The sequence below is a fragment of the Scatophagus argus genome, chromosome 19 (assembly GCF_020382885.2).
Source record: "Scatophagus argus isolate fScaArg1 chromosome 19, fScaArg1.pri, whole genome shotgun sequence".
Taxonomy (NCBI): Eukaryota; Metazoa; Chordata; class Actinopteri; family Scatophagidae; genus Scatophagus; species Scatophagus argus.
This window is the reverse complement of record NC_058511.1, coordinates 7,795,455-7,812,778: the sequence shown is the minus strand read 5'-3', so window position 1 is coordinate 7,812,778 and position 17,324 is coordinate 7,795,455. Positions and strand designations below refer to the sequence as shown.

The following is a 17,324-nucleotide window of genomic DNA, read 5'->3' as shown; positions in this document are numbered from 1 at the left end:
GAGAACCAGCTGTTTATTAAGAGATGAACAGACAATGCTGGCAATTATGTGACAGCTATGAATGACTAGCATGCTAATAAACCTCACACTAGTTTTACTGAAGTATTGCATCCCCTCTCCATTCAGCCAATATTTGAAAATTTATGTGGATTCAGATTTAAAGCTGCTATCATCAAGATTTTTCTTTTGGCAATGGTTTAAATGACATAGAGAGTTATCACCAGACTGTGAAGTTACCCTCAGCATCTTTCAGTTTATTGTTTTGGTTTCATGGCCCACAACATTTGGTTTAGTCTCATCATCAGCATTGTTTATTCCCAAGTCGCTGCAGGCAGCTGCAAAAAAGCTTTGAAAATCTCTAACTGTGTAACTATTTCCAAAAAATGGCCAATTGTTTGACTTTGCAGAGAGCAAAACAACATAATGGACATATATTGATCATGGGTTTCTATATAAATATCATTCAGTTAAGATTATAAACAAATACTACACTTTTTTTTCCCCATGTGTCAGTCTTTTTGCAAATGTCCCCTTACTTATGTTGGGTCAGCTGAGGTTTTAGTATTCATGGATAATTGTCACCCCTCAATTGCATCAATCTAGCCTGCACACCAAAAGAGGAGCAAAGAGGCAGTTTTGGGTCCAGAAGAGAGTGCTGGTTACTGTTTGTTTTGTTCTGACTAAATCTAGCCAAGAGACAGCCTTCAAAATTGCTTATTGTCTGGTGCCTTTAGCATCCAAGCAAATCCTCATTTATTTAACCATCAAAACTAGCTGGTGTTTTTCAGGGCTGGCTTTCATGCAAGTTTATGCTTCATCAGAATGAGTGACTTTAAATGCCAAGTATAATAAATACAGAAGAAATTGTACTGGTGGCAGTGAGGAAGAGGTGTATTAACAGTTTACACTGCTTGAACAATAGGCACACACTACTACAGTGTGTGCAGCAGGCCTTTACATTGTTAAAATAAACTTCATGCATACATAGTTTCTACTGTTGTCTTTTGTTTTGCAGCAGAGAAGCCCCTGAGGCCACAGAATGGGAAACAGACATCTGTGGAAAGGGACTTGAGGGAGACCTGGGAGCCTTCTATCCATCTGGATGGAAGACCTGTGGACCGCTTTGTCATCAGCCCCAGCAAGCCCGCAAGGTCTAATCGCTTCACTAAAGTGGGAAAGGACAGTCGTTCTCACCTTCTGGAGGATGTAGGTAAGGCCGACACAGAGAAAGTTAAACAGCGAGGGTGAGAGCAAGACGAGGACGTGAGCTGTTTGAGACTGAGTGATGTGAGCAAATCAAGTGGGAGCTAATGAGTGTGTTTCTGAGGGACCCAGACAGAAAAGTCATTTTGAGGAAAATAAATGGACGCAGAGCAAGAAAAAGAGATTTGGCTTAAACTGCGGAGTGAACTTTCAGATCCCGGAGTTCTGCACTTTCTCAAGGCAAGTGCCAAGAATGATGAGGGGATGAGCAAAGCTGTGCACAAATCAGAGACGCCAGGAGGTGAGGTGTCCACACACACATGTGAGCGTGTGAATTATTGATTTTTATCAGTGCATTAGTTCATCATTGGCTATACTGTCATACAAGTTTGCCAGAAAGGGAGAAAGAGCGCTGACGATGGTGGTGCGCATGACCAGATCATCGCCCCAGCTCGGCAGACTGTGATTATTTTAGGCTTCAGATTATTTTTAGATCTTGTTTCTGTCTGGTAATTCCTAGACCCGCCTTGTAAAACGTAAGACAGGTCTGTATGTTTCTATACACATGCAGTTTTCAGTGTTGACACAGTCCTGTCTGCTTTTGCCATTATTCCTCTGTCCTTGGCTTCTTAGAGTCATACTTCATCAGTGGCTCAAAGTCTGCAGCCAATTCTTCTTTTCCACATGCAAACCCAGCCCAGCTCCTATAACCCCATCCCCTGTGTTGTGGTCACTTTTCTGTGTGTGTGTGAGTGTAACATTTGTCTGTTTGGTGGTGATTGTGGTAGAGGAGGGTGGTGCCAAGTGCTTAAGTCATATGTTGTCTGTTATGGTGTATCAGTCTGTTCAAACATGTATATAGGCTCTTGTTTGTTTATGTGTGTGTGTATGCTGTGCTGGCCAGTGTGTTTTGCGGTGGCAGCCTTGTGGTCTCTCCAGCTCTGGTGAAGTCTGCCATAAACCTCTGGCAACCAAGCCACGTCTCAGTGCTGCCTTTCCAGAAATTCTTTGTAGATCATGTGTTGTTCCCTCAGCAGCATGAGAGCAGCATCAGTTGTCATAAATAACAGCATGATGTTTGCCTCTGTATCATCAATGTGTCTGGCCAGCTGTTGTCAAAACATCAAGGATGGAGCGAGAACTTATTAGGAGCATCAGGGAGCAAAATGGAAAGTAAACAAAAATGGGCTTGTTTTGTGTGTGTCTGTTTGTTTGTTTTTAAGGGCAAATCAAACTTATTTAAAAGCTGACCTGCTCAACTTGTACATGTTTCATCACGAAAAAATGATTTGGTACATGTGCATTATATAATTTGTTGCAGACTTTCTATTGGCAAAATAAGTTGACCAGATATCCTGTTCTTTTTTTCCCCTCTTCTTTAGACCCTGAATGGGTTAACCTTGATGGCTTTGCTGTGTTGGGCGGTACACCTGTCAGCAACTCGTCGGCAGGTAAACCTGATCTTAAGATCTTTACTAACAACTCACAGAAGTGGTGTGTCACCGCCAAGAAGCCATACATTTAAAACTGTCTGATTAAATCCATTAAAAGCGGTTTGCTGAAATTATCTGCTGTCATCATGGGTATAAATGAAAACACAGAATCTAATGTGAGGATGAAAAACAGCAACAGTCTCCTTTTCTTTCATTTCCTCAAAAGTTCTGACTCTGTGGGATCAGTGAGGAAATACACTCATGTGTCTCTGACTCATAGCTTTAGTTCGATATGTTTTTCTTGCAGGTGATCCAAATTCAACATCTATTCTACGGTTCTATTGCCTTTAATGGTGTACACCATATTAATTATGCTTGCTTGAAATGTAATCGCTGTATTATCCATATAGTGACTGATTAAATGAAAGAGTCAGTTAATTGATTAACAGTATTTGTTTTTTAATTTTTCTGTTTTACATCATTGTGAAGTTGGTACCTTTGACTTTTGACAATTGGAAAAGCTTTTTTTTTTTTTTTAAACGATTTTGTGATATTTATAGACTAGATTGACTTGATTATGGTTATGTTTTTACTGTAATCATAATTGGTAATTGGAACTAATGATAGATTAATTGGTAATGGAACTAATTTAAAAAACAAAATTTACATTTTACATTTTCTAAACTGTATTTAAACTCTTTGGAGGAAGTTAGATGGTCTTTTCATGTTTGTTTATTAAGTCAAGTATGCTAAAGGAAACTTACCTAAGCCCCAGACTAGGCTAAGTAAATTGCATTTTTATTATATGTTTATTTATGTGCAGCGTCAAGATGACATTTGGATATTTTAGCTTAGTCATGTAAACACTCCTTACATGGCTAACAAAAATAGAAACACGAACACTTGTGTGCTCCTGTTCATTCTCTACCCTGGGGACAATTTAGTCTCTCCAAACCACTTGAATTAGCATGTCTTTATGCAATGGCAAGGAACATGTATCAGGACCAACAACTGAACCCAAGACCGTCTTGCTGTGGGGCGACAGTGCTAACCACTAAACCACCATGCTGTCAGTTGTATTTGTTTGAGGCAGAACTGGAGAGACAACTCATCATATTTGTTGAATTTAGACTCAGTGAAGGGAGCCAAAGAACCACTGTGTTTCTGGCAAAGTGGGCTAACGCTAGAATAAAAACCAGCGAAAAGGAAGGGGTAAAAACCAACCATAAAACGGTAGCTAAAGTTATCTACTTAACCACAAGCTAATGTTAATTATAATAATTCCTATTCCAAAGTCATTACACTAGCTGATAGCCTGGCAAGATAAGTGAATGAAAAGTTAATACATGGCAAATGTGTTTTTATATTCATGTATTGACTTTAATTCAAATTTATTTTATATTATCTCCCTCCATTTGTATTAACAATCTACAAGAACACTAAACAATTTTGACAAGCCACTGTTTATCAGACACAGACTTTCATTAGTTGAGCAAACAATAGCAAAAGTTATCATTCAGGGTATAGATAAGTAGTCCTGTTAACAAACTGAGTTTGTGCTGAACTAGCTGATAGTCTGAAATAAAGGCTGTGTTGTATTTTAATATTTTTGGCTGCAGCCATTTGGGTTTTTCAGTTAGGCAGCTTTGTCTTTGCCAGTTGAGCCTAAATTGATTATTTTTGTCTCCATCGGTTCTATCGCTGAGAACTGTTTGTGTGATTTATACTGTGGCTAAGCCGAGACTTAGACTTTCCAATTTTGCTTGCAAAGTTTAGATGTGTTTTTGAAGTTAATACATGCTTAGCTTTCTTCAACTTTTTTAGGAGGGTATAAGCATTATTCAGCATCAGCTTGAAGACAGTGAGGGTCTCCCCTGTAGCAGTGGTATGTTTGTCTGTCTGGAAGCCAGACTCATAGCACCTCGGTCGATTTAGCTTCCAGGAAAAGACAGAAAGGATCTGGCAATGAAAGCATTGTGGAGTCGATGGTTTTGTGGTTCGTGGCGTGGTGACTCGTGCCAAACTATGCATTGTGACAGTTTTCCAAAAAGGGAAAAGGAGGAAGAAGAAAATAAGGAAAAGTAGAAGTCGGCTGATTAAAACCAAATGGTTTATTTAAGTCAGCTAAGAGAGATGCTTGAACAGGTACGGGGAGTGTGAAACAGGGGAATGGTCCATGCTAAAAGTATTATCAAAAATGTCTCAAGAGTAAACGGAGAGAAAGAATGAAATAATATCATACCATTAATATGTCATTTTTAGGGTGGTAATTCAGTTTGGACAAATTAATCTGCATTTTCAAAAACCTTTACCACATAATGGTAATAGGTGGTATCTGACAGATAAACAAGTAAACACAACCTTAAGGTTCTGCAAATTTTTATGGTAAAAATGATAAATTAAGTGAAAGTCAATGCAAGTCACGTGTGAATTTTAAGAAACCAGCCTATGTTTCAGTGGATTTGTGTACATATTAAAATAAAAATAAAACTAAAGCAACTGTCAGCAGTGAATATGTGACTTTATTAGTAGTATAGTATTAGTATTAACTCAGCTAAAAACAACACTGAGGTTAAGTTAAATTTTGATGCTTTCGTTTTTCGTTTTGATGTAATATTTCTTTCTTGTAAAATACAGTTTCCACTAATTAGACCTATAACAGGCAAAAAGACAAAAAGTTACAGACGATTTGCTGTCATGTTGGAAGACAGACAAGATGGACATACAGAGCAAATTACCACAAAACATGACCAGGTGCAGGGGAATCTTGGAGAGAAAGATTTGAAAACGGGAAAAAGCTGAGAGGAAAGGCAACAACAGTTGTTGCATTTCCAAATAGTCCACTATCTAGATCCAAAGGCGAGAAATCTACTCAGCTGCGCTGGCAGGACAGAGGGGAGAATAGAGACAGAGAGACTTAAGGACGTGAATGGAGAGCTCCAATTCCCCAAGACAAACTTCCTCTTTCTTCCTGGGAGCTTTCTTTCTCAGAGATTTTTTAATATGCATTCATACTCCTCCTCACATCCTCTTTCCCTCATCTTTGTTTTCCACTGCACATACAATGTCATAATGCAAGCCCGTCAGTAAAACTCTGTATTTTTAAGCCATAGCTTAACCCTGCTTGTTTGTTGGCTGGGGAAACCCCAGATAATAGTACTTTTTTGTCCTCATGACCACTTTGAATTTTGGCAAATTCAATTTGTTACATCAGCTTACTTGTTACCCAGCTGTACATGTAGCTCTCCTGATGGAAAACAGGGCAGGTCCTTCTCATCTGACAGCGATTATAAGAAAGGGATAAATGAAGGACAGAGGGAGGGGAGCAGAGAAAAGAAAGAAGACAAAAGAATGGGAGGGGCAGAAGAGCTTTTGTGATATTGCCAATGTTATCGCTCAGCACATGTGGCCAGATGAAGGGGATTGCCTGTCGGTCTGAGTCACTGTCTGAGTCGATGTCCAAAATTACTACTAAAGTGGGATTAAAGCAGGGAGAAGGACACCAGGAGTTGGAGCTGATGACAGTGGACATCTAGCGGTCTCTATAGCATATCCCTTTTATGAAGACTGGACATGTCTAATGTCACTATTCGATGAAACTGACAAAATTATGTATTTATCACTGAGCGGATGTGGCTTGAAAAATGATTTTCCACAGTAGTTAGCTTCAACAAGGCCCCGAAGGTGAATCCAGCACAGAACATTGAATCAAGTATGGGGTCATGAAGGTAAAATGAACTCCAGTGCACTCAAACTTTTGCCTTCTGTTATTCGCCAACAGGTCAAGCCAGATCTCCACAAACTGCTGCCAGAAATCAGCCCTTTGTACAGCGGGCCACCAGGGTGGACAGAACAACTCGTCCATTGGGCGGGTCTAATACTAGGACACATAGGAGGGCTCCTCAGTCATCCTCAGGACCCAGACAGCCTGAGAGAGCTTTGGCTGGAGCCCCTCTGCTGGAAAGGAGACGCCAACACCACACCAAGCCTCAGTCTGACCAGAGAAACAGAAACATGCACAAACTAAGTAAGAGGACCTGCACTGTACACTGTCAACCAACAGATTAAAAGGAAAAATCTTTCAGTTCTGGTCAAACATGATGCTTTGTCAGCATCCAAACTACATTTTGCTGATCCTATTTTGTGAATTTCCTTTTACCTCCTTACTGAAATGAGCTGATGTATGATGTATGAATTTCGTTTGTACTATCTTTAGTGTCCATAGTGTAAACCCTGGCCGTGCCTGGTATCCCTTTCTATTCATAGCATCTGAGTCCGTTCATGTGGTGTCACTGCAGGCACAGAAAACCCTGGGCCAGAGCGCACCTGCCAACAGAGCAGTTGCAGCTAAAACACCCACACCAGGTACCTGCAAGTTTATAGACAATTGCTGCATTCCACTATCTGTCTTTCATTGCATTGTAAATATCCGAAAAGAGTTTATCATTAACCATATAACTTGTGAAGTTGAATTTTTGGTTGTTGTGTTGTCACAATGAGAGAAACCAGAGGTTGATCTATAACCAAATTTACCCTTAGAGGTGATTCATATTTTGTTTCAGAGTTAGACATTTCTACATGTTTGGATATGTTTTCCAGAGCCACCAGAGTATGAGGCCCAGGACATCAGTGTCAGGGTAATGTCTCCTCAGTCAGTCCTCGTCTCTTGGGTTGACCCTGCTGTTGAGATGGGAAAGGTTACCCCCGACTCATCCAGGTGAGAGTCTGTGAAAATAAGTGTGTCTGATAATGAGACATAGAAGGAAAGAAAATGGACTGAGTAAGAGACACTTAACCCTCTCCCATGGAATAAACCATTTTCATTTTCTCTTAATCCAGATCCTACACAATTAGGTACAGGGAAAAAGGCGAGTCTGCACGCTGGGAGTACAAGGACAGCACCCAGAGGAGAATGATGATAGACACTCTGTCTGCTGACAGCATGTATGAGTTTTCTGTTAGGATCTCTCAGGAAGAAAATCATGGGAAGTGGAGCGTCTCAGTCTTTCAGAGGACCCCTGAGTCAGGTATGCAAAGCTACTGCTTGCTGAGAATAACTTAGAGTATATCATCAGCAAAAGTAATGAATGGTGATTTCTTTTTCAGGGGAATTGCTACAGGGAGCCAAATTCCTGTATTTTATGAAAAGCAAATTTATTCTTGCGTAAAAGAATTCTGCCTTGCATAACCGTGTCTGTGAGCTCTTTTCAACTTATTCCTTCATGCCACACTTCATCACATTGCTGCCTTTTACTCCCATTTGTTATTTGATTCAAGGCTGGGCTGCAACTCTGTCATGATTGGAGCTTTTATACCATTTCGTAGCAGCTCCTGAGCTGTGGTTCATTAGAATGTCAGCATTTACTGCCTGGCTCACTGCTCAGACTTCCATCTGCAGTTCCGTACATGATCTCAAGGAGAGATTCCTGACAATGTATGGCAACAGTACTTTCCTCAGTTGACGCCTCTTGGCACCTCACTGTTTTTACACACTTTAAGTAGTAGTTTCCTCACCCTGTTCCTTCTATGGTGCCTCTTGTTTTCAGTCATGCTGCGCCCCCATTCACTGGTGTTTTCCCATTGGTTTGTATTCTCCTCACTTTCTAGCACCATCTGGGCCTCCAGAGAACTTTGAAGTCAAGCCACTACGAGGGAAAGGAACAGCAGTCATAGCAACGTGGGATCCACCTGAAGAACCTAATGGGAGAATAAGAGGTCAGGCCAGGAGGATTTAGGCCAAACTGAAAATATTTGTTCTTTGCTGTTTATACATTTTCACTGTTTGACTTGTAGACATATTTGGTCAAATTGCAATTATACGATCTTCATGAGTGTTGAATATTGGGCAAGGGTGGGCTTGTTTAAAAGGGCAAAAAATAAATTATATGCACATTTGAATTAGGATTTTCAAAGTCCTTTGAACTTTCTCTTGAATGGTCATGCAACCAGTCTTTACAACAGTTCTTGCTTTATCTCCACACAGAGTACATTCTGTCTTATGCTCCTGCTCTGAAGCCATTTGGAATGAAAAGTGTCACGTACCGTGGTAGCACCACCACAGCCACCATAGATGGTCTCACACCAGGAGACCGGTACATCTTCAAAATCAGAGCCACCAACAGGAGGGGACAGGGACCACAGAGCAAAGTCTTAAGCGTTGCCATGCCAGAGTGTAAGCACATTTGATTGTAAACAGTACTTGTGTGCATGTATGCTTGAAAATTTGATTAATTCTTAATTCATGAAAATTTTTGTCTACTGCCAGCCAGCAGTGCTGCCTCATCATTCTCAAAAACCAAGGACAGCCGCAGGACTAGCCATGCTCCTTCCAAACAGGATACCCATCATGATGTATCTGAAGTGCAGTCAACAGAGGTGCAGCAAGAACCAACCACACCCCCTCAACCACGCCCTGCTGCACCTGTGAACAGGCGTGTGCGTCCACTTTCCCAGACACGCTCCTATCATAGTATCTTCTCCTCTGTAAGGGGCTCAGTCAGGAATGCAGTGAACAGAGGGTCATCCAGAGGCAGAGCTCCAGACAGAGAGGAGGAGCAGGAGGAGGAGGAGGAGGAGGAGAAAGAAGAGGAAACGCCTACAATGCCACCTCCACTAAGAGAAACTACAACCATAGAGGTTGTAATGGAGACAAAAGAACCAGACAACGATGTTTCCCCTGAATCTGAGGATCAGGTGTCCCTGACAACTGAGACCCCCAGCCTCAAAGTTCTGACACCTTCCCCAACTAAAATGTCTACTCGTCCCAGAAGGCCCATTAAGATTAGGATCCATCAAAAGCCAGGATCCAAGGATGCTTCCTCCTCCTCATCCACCTCTTCATCTTCTAGATCCTCAGCTTCCTCCTCTTCTTCTGATTCCTCTACTTCTTTTTCATCCTCTTCATCATCTCCTTCAACAATTTCATTATCACCCTCTTCACATATTCAAGAGTCAGCTGCCAGCAAAAAGGATTATGTACCTTCCACATACCCAGATAGTAAAAACACTTATGATAAGCACAGCATGTCATATACAAAACCCTCCACGACAGTTGTAAAAGACACAAATTCACAGCAGACAGAGGCTTCATCATTAGGTGGAGGCTCAGTGTCACCGGGGCATGCCAGTGGCTCTGGGTATGGTTCTAGATATGGTTACAGTCGAAGACATCCAGGGATTTTGTTTAGGGGGAATTCAACCCGAATGCTGAATGGTTACAAACCTGCTGTCAACTCACAGTCAAATTTACCAAGCAGAACTCTTAACCAGGCAACATCAAACGCCCAGTCCACTTTACCAGACAGGTCTCAAAACCATAGAGCATCACATCCTTTCAATTCAGAATCATCTAGATCCTCGTCACGAAGTGCAACCCACAGTCAGGCAACATCAGATCAATCCAATTTTGACAAATCACAGTCTACATCAGAGTCCAGGTCTCAAGGCTCCACAAATTTGCAGAATTCACAAAGCAGCTCAAACCACGCATCCACGATGGACACATCAGGCTCTTCTCATTCAAGTTCGCGCAGAGGATCTCACAGCTCTGCAACTTCACACAACACACCAAGTTCACACACATTATCTGAGCAAGACACAACAATCAGAGAGGGAAATGATGGCAGTTATTACAAAAACACAGATGCAGACGAAACCAATGTTGAAGAACCTACTTCAGTCTCTAAACCACAACCCACAGAGGAGGAGAGAAGGGAGGAAAAGGAAAAGGAGGAGAGCAGTAGTGAAAAACCTGTGGTTCCTCGTGCCAGAATTAGCCCTTCATTTGCTGAAAGATTCCCTTGGCTAGCTAGTCGTTACCCAGGCAGGTTCAATTCAGGAACAAGAGTTTCATCTTCCAGGCAGGATGCTAGGACCCCCTCTACCAGGACTTCGTCCTCCATGGGAGCTGGCACACCTGTCTTGAGGGGGACACCCACTAGGATTTCAGGGGCCACAGGTGCTGCAGGAGTGTTGAGGATACAGGAGACTAGTGAAGATCTGACGAATCCTTCCATTCATGACTCATTAAAGAATGGGGTAAGGGTGGGTTCAGTGAAGCCTTCTTTGATTGATAAAGATACAGAATCTCATGACCCTAGAAACCCAACTACCTCATCTACATCATCTTCGGCTTCACAAGCCACTTCTTCAAACCCTGATTCCCATCCTTCTTCACATGGACAGGGACTCTCAAATGAGCACAGCCATAGAGGAACCAATAATGAAAATAATAATGATCATAATAAGGATTATCTCGATGAGCGGAGCAGAGATATCATTGAAAAAAATGATAAAGTAGCAGACTCTACAGCAACCCAAAAAGATCCTACTAGAACTTCAGTTTACCCTCGTAGAAACAAAGAGGACAGTCAGAGTGTGGATGCTTCCTCTAGGACAAGACCTGGAGTCACTTCAACTCATATTCGTCCTGGTGTAGGAGTGAATGGGAGGGTTCGCTCTCCTCTGCTGGCTAATCGACAGTTTGGTGGATCTAGACTTTCCATCAGACCACAGCCAGTGCAGAACTCAAGGCTGGGTTCTTCAACATCTGATTCCTCCTCATCATCTTCTGATCCTGTTTCTTCCTCAAATGCGCCCCAGCCAGTTTTGACCTCAGATCGTGACATTGGTGGTGGCACTACTGTGACAAAAACGGGGGGATTAACTGGGGGCAACTCCCAGACCGCACTGTCATCCTCAGCATCCTCATCCTCATCTAGAGACAGCTTCAGAGGCCAGGGAGGTAGAACTCGCTATCCCATCCTCAGAGGGAAACCAACCAATGGAGGACAGCTCAAGCCTGTTAATGAAAATGGCAAGTTTATTGCTAAAGTGCATATTATTATAAGTTGCTGCAAGTGCTAGCCATTGTATTATTCAAAAGGTGCGAGAATTTGCTTGCACAAAAAGCTAAATGATGAATACTGAAATCAATAAACTAGTTGGTGACAAAATGACTTAAATTGTATGATCATTAGGTAAAAATGGACGACCCAACCTGACAGCAACAAACGAGAAAGAGTCACCGGCCTCTCAAGGAATCAGCAAGGCTGTTGGTCAAAAGTTTATCACTGGACCTGATGGAACCAAATGGGTAACTATACTTAATGAATTAATTGAAGTAATTGTACTCTTACATTGTAAAGAAAATTATCATTGAGTCTTTGAGCTAAACTCTGTGTAAAAGGTTTAGTTAAAGTTTTTGGAAATATTCTTATTTGCTTTCTTATGAGTTTTGGATGTCCAGATATATTGTATATTATTATATATTGTTGTATCTTCAGGTGGTAGACTTAGAGCAGGGCGTTCTTATGAACCAGGATGGACAAGTTCTCCAGGACTCCCAGGGCAAACCCAAGAGAGTGGTGCTTGGAGAGGATGGACGCACGATTTTTGGTGATATGCTTCATTCAATCTTGCATGACATTTAAACATACAATATATAGTTTGCTCATGCGCAGTTTCTGAAAAATACTTTAATCATTTACAGTGTTAGCTTATTGTTTAAGACAGTAATGAAGTTATTGTTTCTCATCCTCTGCCACCAGACCTCATGGGAAGTCCCCTGGTAAACCAGGAAGGTATGGCTCTGTTTGGCCATGGCCGAGATAGTCGGCCTGTGGTCAACCCCAAAGACAAGGTCCTCATGGTTGGAGGGAAACCTGTGCTTGGCTTGGATCTTCCTCACCTCAGGTCTACCACCACCACCACCACCACAACGACAACGACAACACCTGAACCTACCACAACTGAATGGACTTTAGAAGAGTCTACTACTGAATCGGTATTCCCAACCTGTCCACCTGGAACATTCTCCAAAATAGATGAATACGGGTATCCAGTATTGGACCCGGAAGGAATATTGGACTGTTATCCAGAAGGTGAGTTTTGAGAAACAACTTGAAATTAATAATAACATATTGAAGACAGCAAAGATTGAAAGATTGATTTAAATAGAGGTTTATGCTACAGGAATGAAACAAAATACTGCAGGGCCCCAACTTATATTGGTTAGTAAATACTTTTTTCAAAGAACTGAAGTCAAGTTCACTGGAATGTTTTAGAGCCAGAATAGTGAATATAAATAAGTATGACTTCACAAAATCTCTCAGTTGTATTGTTTGTCATATCCATCCAGGCCAAGTCCATGATTGTTTCCTGTCTGTACCCACGGAGTCATATAACTCTATAACTGTGTGTGTTTTAACTGTGTGATCTGGTCAGTGAGTATGTGTATAGATGTGTTTGTCTATGTGAGACCACAGGAACCACATGTGAGTCTCCATATCTGGGGCCTGGCTGTGGTCAGAGTACTGCTGTTTTAAACATACCGTGTGCTGTCAGATGCACACTGCTATTACCATTATCACACAAAGACAATGAAAGAACCATACTTACACACATGTATGAACATACAAAGCATAGTCACTAGAACACATGTGGTGGGAAATTGCAAAAAAAATAAGTAAAATGGATCAGATTTGTAGATTTACAGTAAACCGAAAAATACCATAAATTAAATTATTTTAGTGTGTGCATCCTTTTATCTGTGTCGGAACAATAGCAAAAATAATAACAACAGATAAAGTCCCATGAAAAAACATCTCATTATGCTGCAAAAACTTCTCAGTTATGAAGTCAGGATTGTCTTGTTACGATAACAGTGTGTGCTTTTTTATAATGAGTTAACATTCTCTTTGCATCAACATACTATGACCTTGTGGCGGTAGGAGTGAAACTCACTTTTCACACATACTCAATACATGGTTAAGCTGAATGGATATCTAGTCTAAATTACTTCAGTGTCAAAATATGTGCTTGTGCCAACATTATGTGTTCAGTTAGCTTTGCCTATGCGAGTGTGTGGGTATACATGTCTATGTATGTGTGCCAGCTCAGAAATATGTACATGGTCATGTGAGTTTGATGCTATAGCTTGTTCTACTTCCCTGACAGAGGAATCCTCAGGAATGGAAATGGACTACATGGTTACAGTGACCATGATGCCTGATGCTTTAGCTCTTAAGAAAGGTATTGGCTGAGTTTGGCTTCGGACCGACCTACCACCACTGGGCTGGGATGGACTTAACTGCAGTGTATTATCATTGTTTGTTGACTGTCTAGTGCACTGTTTGTTTACTGTCTTTATCCATCAGTGGATATGTTTGCTATCTCTTCCTCTTTGCCTTGCCTGTAGTCTTCACTTTGTTTCTCTTCCTGTAAATTTGTTTGCCTTGGTTTTAGTTCATTGCTTGGTTTTTGGATATTTTCCATTTTGGGCTGTTTTTAATCAATTTTATTTCAAAATTCTGACCCATAGTGCATGTGAATCACGTTACTAATCTGAAAAGAATTCCTGGCTTATGATTCAATGCTATGTATTTGCTGTTATTAAGATTGCTTTGTAATACAATAGATGAACTCTGGCACTCAACAAAACACTATGTGAATGGAAAACTGCAGTGTTTGGTTGATGTGAGCCTTTACATTATGTAGTTTCACTAGAGATGTTTGGATCACTCACAGAATCAGTTGCATGTGAGCATTTTGTTACTTCTTTCTTCTTTGGGTTTTTGCTAGAAAAGACACTTTGGGCATTACAGTATTTTCTTAGCATTTCCCTGTCATGGCTCAAAGCTGGTTGCATGTGTATGCACCATGATGTAATGCTAAAGTTCACTGATGCGGCACAGAAAAAAAAAAAGTGATGACACAAGGATGGAGCTAATTGAATTTCACCCTCTGAATCCCATCACACCGAAGTCTTGGAGACTTATGGAGTGGTTCACTTCAAGCCCCCTTCTCATGGAGAATATGGGTAGCGAAACATTGCATAGCAATGCAGCTTTGGGTGCTTGGCGAAAAGGGAGTTACTTCAAAATGAGCTCACACATCTGTCCACAATTAAATAAATCAGTTTGACACTCTTATTACACGGATTACAGTGCCAGTTAAAAACGATTAATGGAACACAGCAGCGTATTATTGAGTTAGGGTGTAAATAATATAAATCTATATGAATTAAAGCTCACTGCCACACATGTTGTTGCCAGATGAGCTTTTTGTCCAGACCACCCTGCCACCCACAACCACCACCACCATGACCACAACAACAACTGCCACCACCACGGAGATCCCGACTTCGAAGCCAGACATCAGACCCTTCAACAAAGGCCCTTCATCCGAGTATGACCTCAGTGGGAAGAAGCGATTCACAGGTACTTAAAGACAGACATAAATTTGTGTCTGTCATCAAGTGCATGCTAAAGTATATTTACTTTAGTGTTTAGTTTAGTCTTGAATTGGTTGTGCAGCACTAAACTTGGATTTCAGGTTTAATATCACATTTCTGTTATGCATAATCGATTTCTTTTTAAGAGTAACTCTAACCCCCTCAGACACATATACAGTAAGTTCTACTTTCTTCTAAGGTATGAAAAACTATCCATCTTCCAACAATTCTTCTCCTAACCACTTGTTAGTTTCTCGTCCAGAGTTGAACTTTGAGTCTGCTATGTAGCGTTAAACTCAGATGATTTTAGATTTAATATCTCCCCCCCCCCAGTGTGCATGCTGGATCACTTTTTACAAGGAACTTAACACCATCAGATAACAAATTTTATATTCTCAGTGGATGTATAAAAAGTGTTCTTCACCTAATACTTATCCCAAGAAGCGGGATATTACACTTTTTTATTGATGTGAAGACCATAACTGACTATGCATGCTTGGCTTCTACTTGCTCTTCTAGATGTTTTTTTGTCACTGTTCACTAGTGTGTGTGCAGGTTGCTCTGTGCTGTAAATAATGATTGGTTGCTGGAAGTTCTGTTTTGTTTTGTGGAGGGGTAATACATTTGGACTGCTAACTTGGCTTTCTCAATAATACCTCATAAATATATGACTCTCTCAGACTTTACAGTGACCATCAGCCAAAAACAAAGGGAAAATCATCGAACACCTTTTATTGTAGGCTATTTTCCCCCCTCATCCATATCATAATATAGGTGCCACTGCAGCTACAGTAAAGCCCCATGCAAGACAGCAAAGAACTCAACCACTGATTTGTGAAATCCATATATGAATATGGGTTTATCACTCTGTGGAAAATGGGAATAAATGTAGTGTATCTTGAGTAACCGATTCAGATTGGTTCCTTCCAACTGTAATTAGATCATAATAACAAAGTTCACTGAGGACACATTGTTCAGGATCCCCAGACTTGATCTCAGTAAACTTCAGCCCCCTGCTTTCTTTTTACTGTTCTTATGTGCTTACTTTGGCCTCTTATACTCTTTCACCTCATCTGTTTGCACAAACATAGCACTCTATTCCCCTGACAGAAATAAAAACAGGATCTACTTGACTCCAACCTTTATAAAAACTTCATAATGTTAGAGGTCATGTTAATATTGGTTTGATTAACAACTGTACTTTTTTGGTCATGTTTCAGCTGTTAATAATTGTGAAGATGCCGTAGCCATATACTTTGATAATAACAGCATTTTCTGTACAGAAGAATACTAGTAAGTACACACTGGAAGTTTTTTGTCAATAATATATTTGGAAAAAACAATGGTCACAAGCAAAGCCATAGAAGCAGAGATATTTTGACTTTCAGTCTTTAGGATCGTTCAAGTAATGGTTTCACTATCATTTTTGGTCAATGCGACTTGTCACTGTCATTTGATCTTTGTTAGGAACCCTTTAAAAAGGAATATTTATATATGGCTGTGTCTTTAACAGCACAGTTTTATAACTATCTGTATCATCTGCTCCAGAGGAAACAGCTGAACAATAACATGACTTACTCTGCATACCATCTATCTTGGTAAACAATAACTATCTTGTGATCACATACCTCTCATAGAGCCATCTGAAAGCTATTACTCTCCCTGAGATAAAAACAGACAAGAGCAGAAAATGAGTGGAAATCATAAAAGTTAAGGGTGCTGATCTCAGCACAGAAAGAAGGCTTTGTTGGCTTTCCTATTTATTAGTTTAATATATTTTAGGTCCACTTCAGCAGCCTTCCATTCTACTGACATGCTTTGCATGAACTGTTTGACAAAGACTTCCCCTTTGTCTCTTTATCTGTCCAGGCATGGTTTTGTTTGAATGAATGTAGCCCAAGGCAGACGTGGAACAAATAGTATTAGCAAATAATTCTTAGCAGTTGTGTGAATGTCCTTTACAGTAAGGACAGAGTTTGCCACATTGGCCTAGAAAATGAGTGCCAGGATGTTTGGGCTATTATAATGCTAATTTATACCTTACTAGACTGATATTAGAGTTGATCAATGTCAGGCTCACACATGCCAGATTTTATCTGTTTTTTTGGTTTTGGTTTTTCAATAAGCGGAGGAAGACGGTGAGTTTCTGTCAGAGGCTCTTTTAGCATTTTAAAAATGAACACATGAGCAAAGAAAAACATCTGGATTTTCTGTGTGAACGAGCCTGCACAGATCCTGGACACTGTACAGAAATACAGTACAGCCTTACAAGCATCGTGTGTATAGACTTGCACATAAATCTGTTCACCTTGATGACAGATCGAGTATTTCAGCATATGAAAACATCAGCCATGTGACTGCATATATACATACAGTGGGAGCTTGTAACATCCTAAACCCACACAACCTGACGGACTGCGTGTCGATGTGTAGATACTGACACGCCTTAGACTCTT

At 40.7% G+C, this 17,324-nt stretch overlaps 1 protein-coding gene across 3 annotated transcripts in view; it reads left to right on the top strand.

Annotated features, from left to right (window-relative positions):
* fndc1 (fibronectin type III domain containing 1) overlaps positions 1 to 17,324 on the top strand; it is a 33,254-nt gene that overhangs the window by 4,335 nt on the left and 11,595 nt on the right. Inside the window, exons 2-15 of one of the 3 annotated variants that reach the window (XM_046373508.1) lie at positions 1,016 to 1,210; positions 2,586 to 2,654; positions 6,418 to 6,663; positions 6,903 to 7,001; positions 7,236 to 7,353; positions 7,476 to 7,663; positions 8,244 to 8,351; positions 8,620 to 8,808; positions 8,902 to 11,451; positions 11,615 to 11,730; positions 11,921 to 12,032; positions 12,185 to 12,517; positions 13,593 to 13,667; positions 14,690 to 14,854. In XM_046373508.1, the coding sequence (XP_046229464.1) occupies positions 1,016 to 1,210; positions 2,586 to 2,654; positions 6,418 to 6,663; positions 6,903 to 7,001; positions 7,236 to 7,353; positions 7,476 to 7,663; positions 8,244 to 8,351; positions 8,620 to 8,808; positions 8,902 to 11,451; positions 11,615 to 11,730; positions 11,921 to 12,032; positions 12,185 to 12,517; positions 13,593 to 13,667; positions 14,690 to 14,854 (4,563 nt within the window). Of the gene's footprint in view, positions 1 to 1,015; positions 1,211 to 2,585; positions 2,655 to 6,417; positions 6,664 to 6,902; positions 7,002 to 7,235; positions 7,354 to 7,475; positions 7,664 to 8,243; positions 8,352 to 8,619; positions 8,809 to 8,901; positions 11,452 to 11,614; positions 11,731 to 11,920; positions 12,033 to 12,184; positions 12,518 to 13,592; positions 13,668 to 14,689; positions 14,855 to 17,324 lie in introns of those variants that run through there. The other 2 variants (XM_046373509.1, XM_046373510.1) reach the window with 2 other exon arrangements.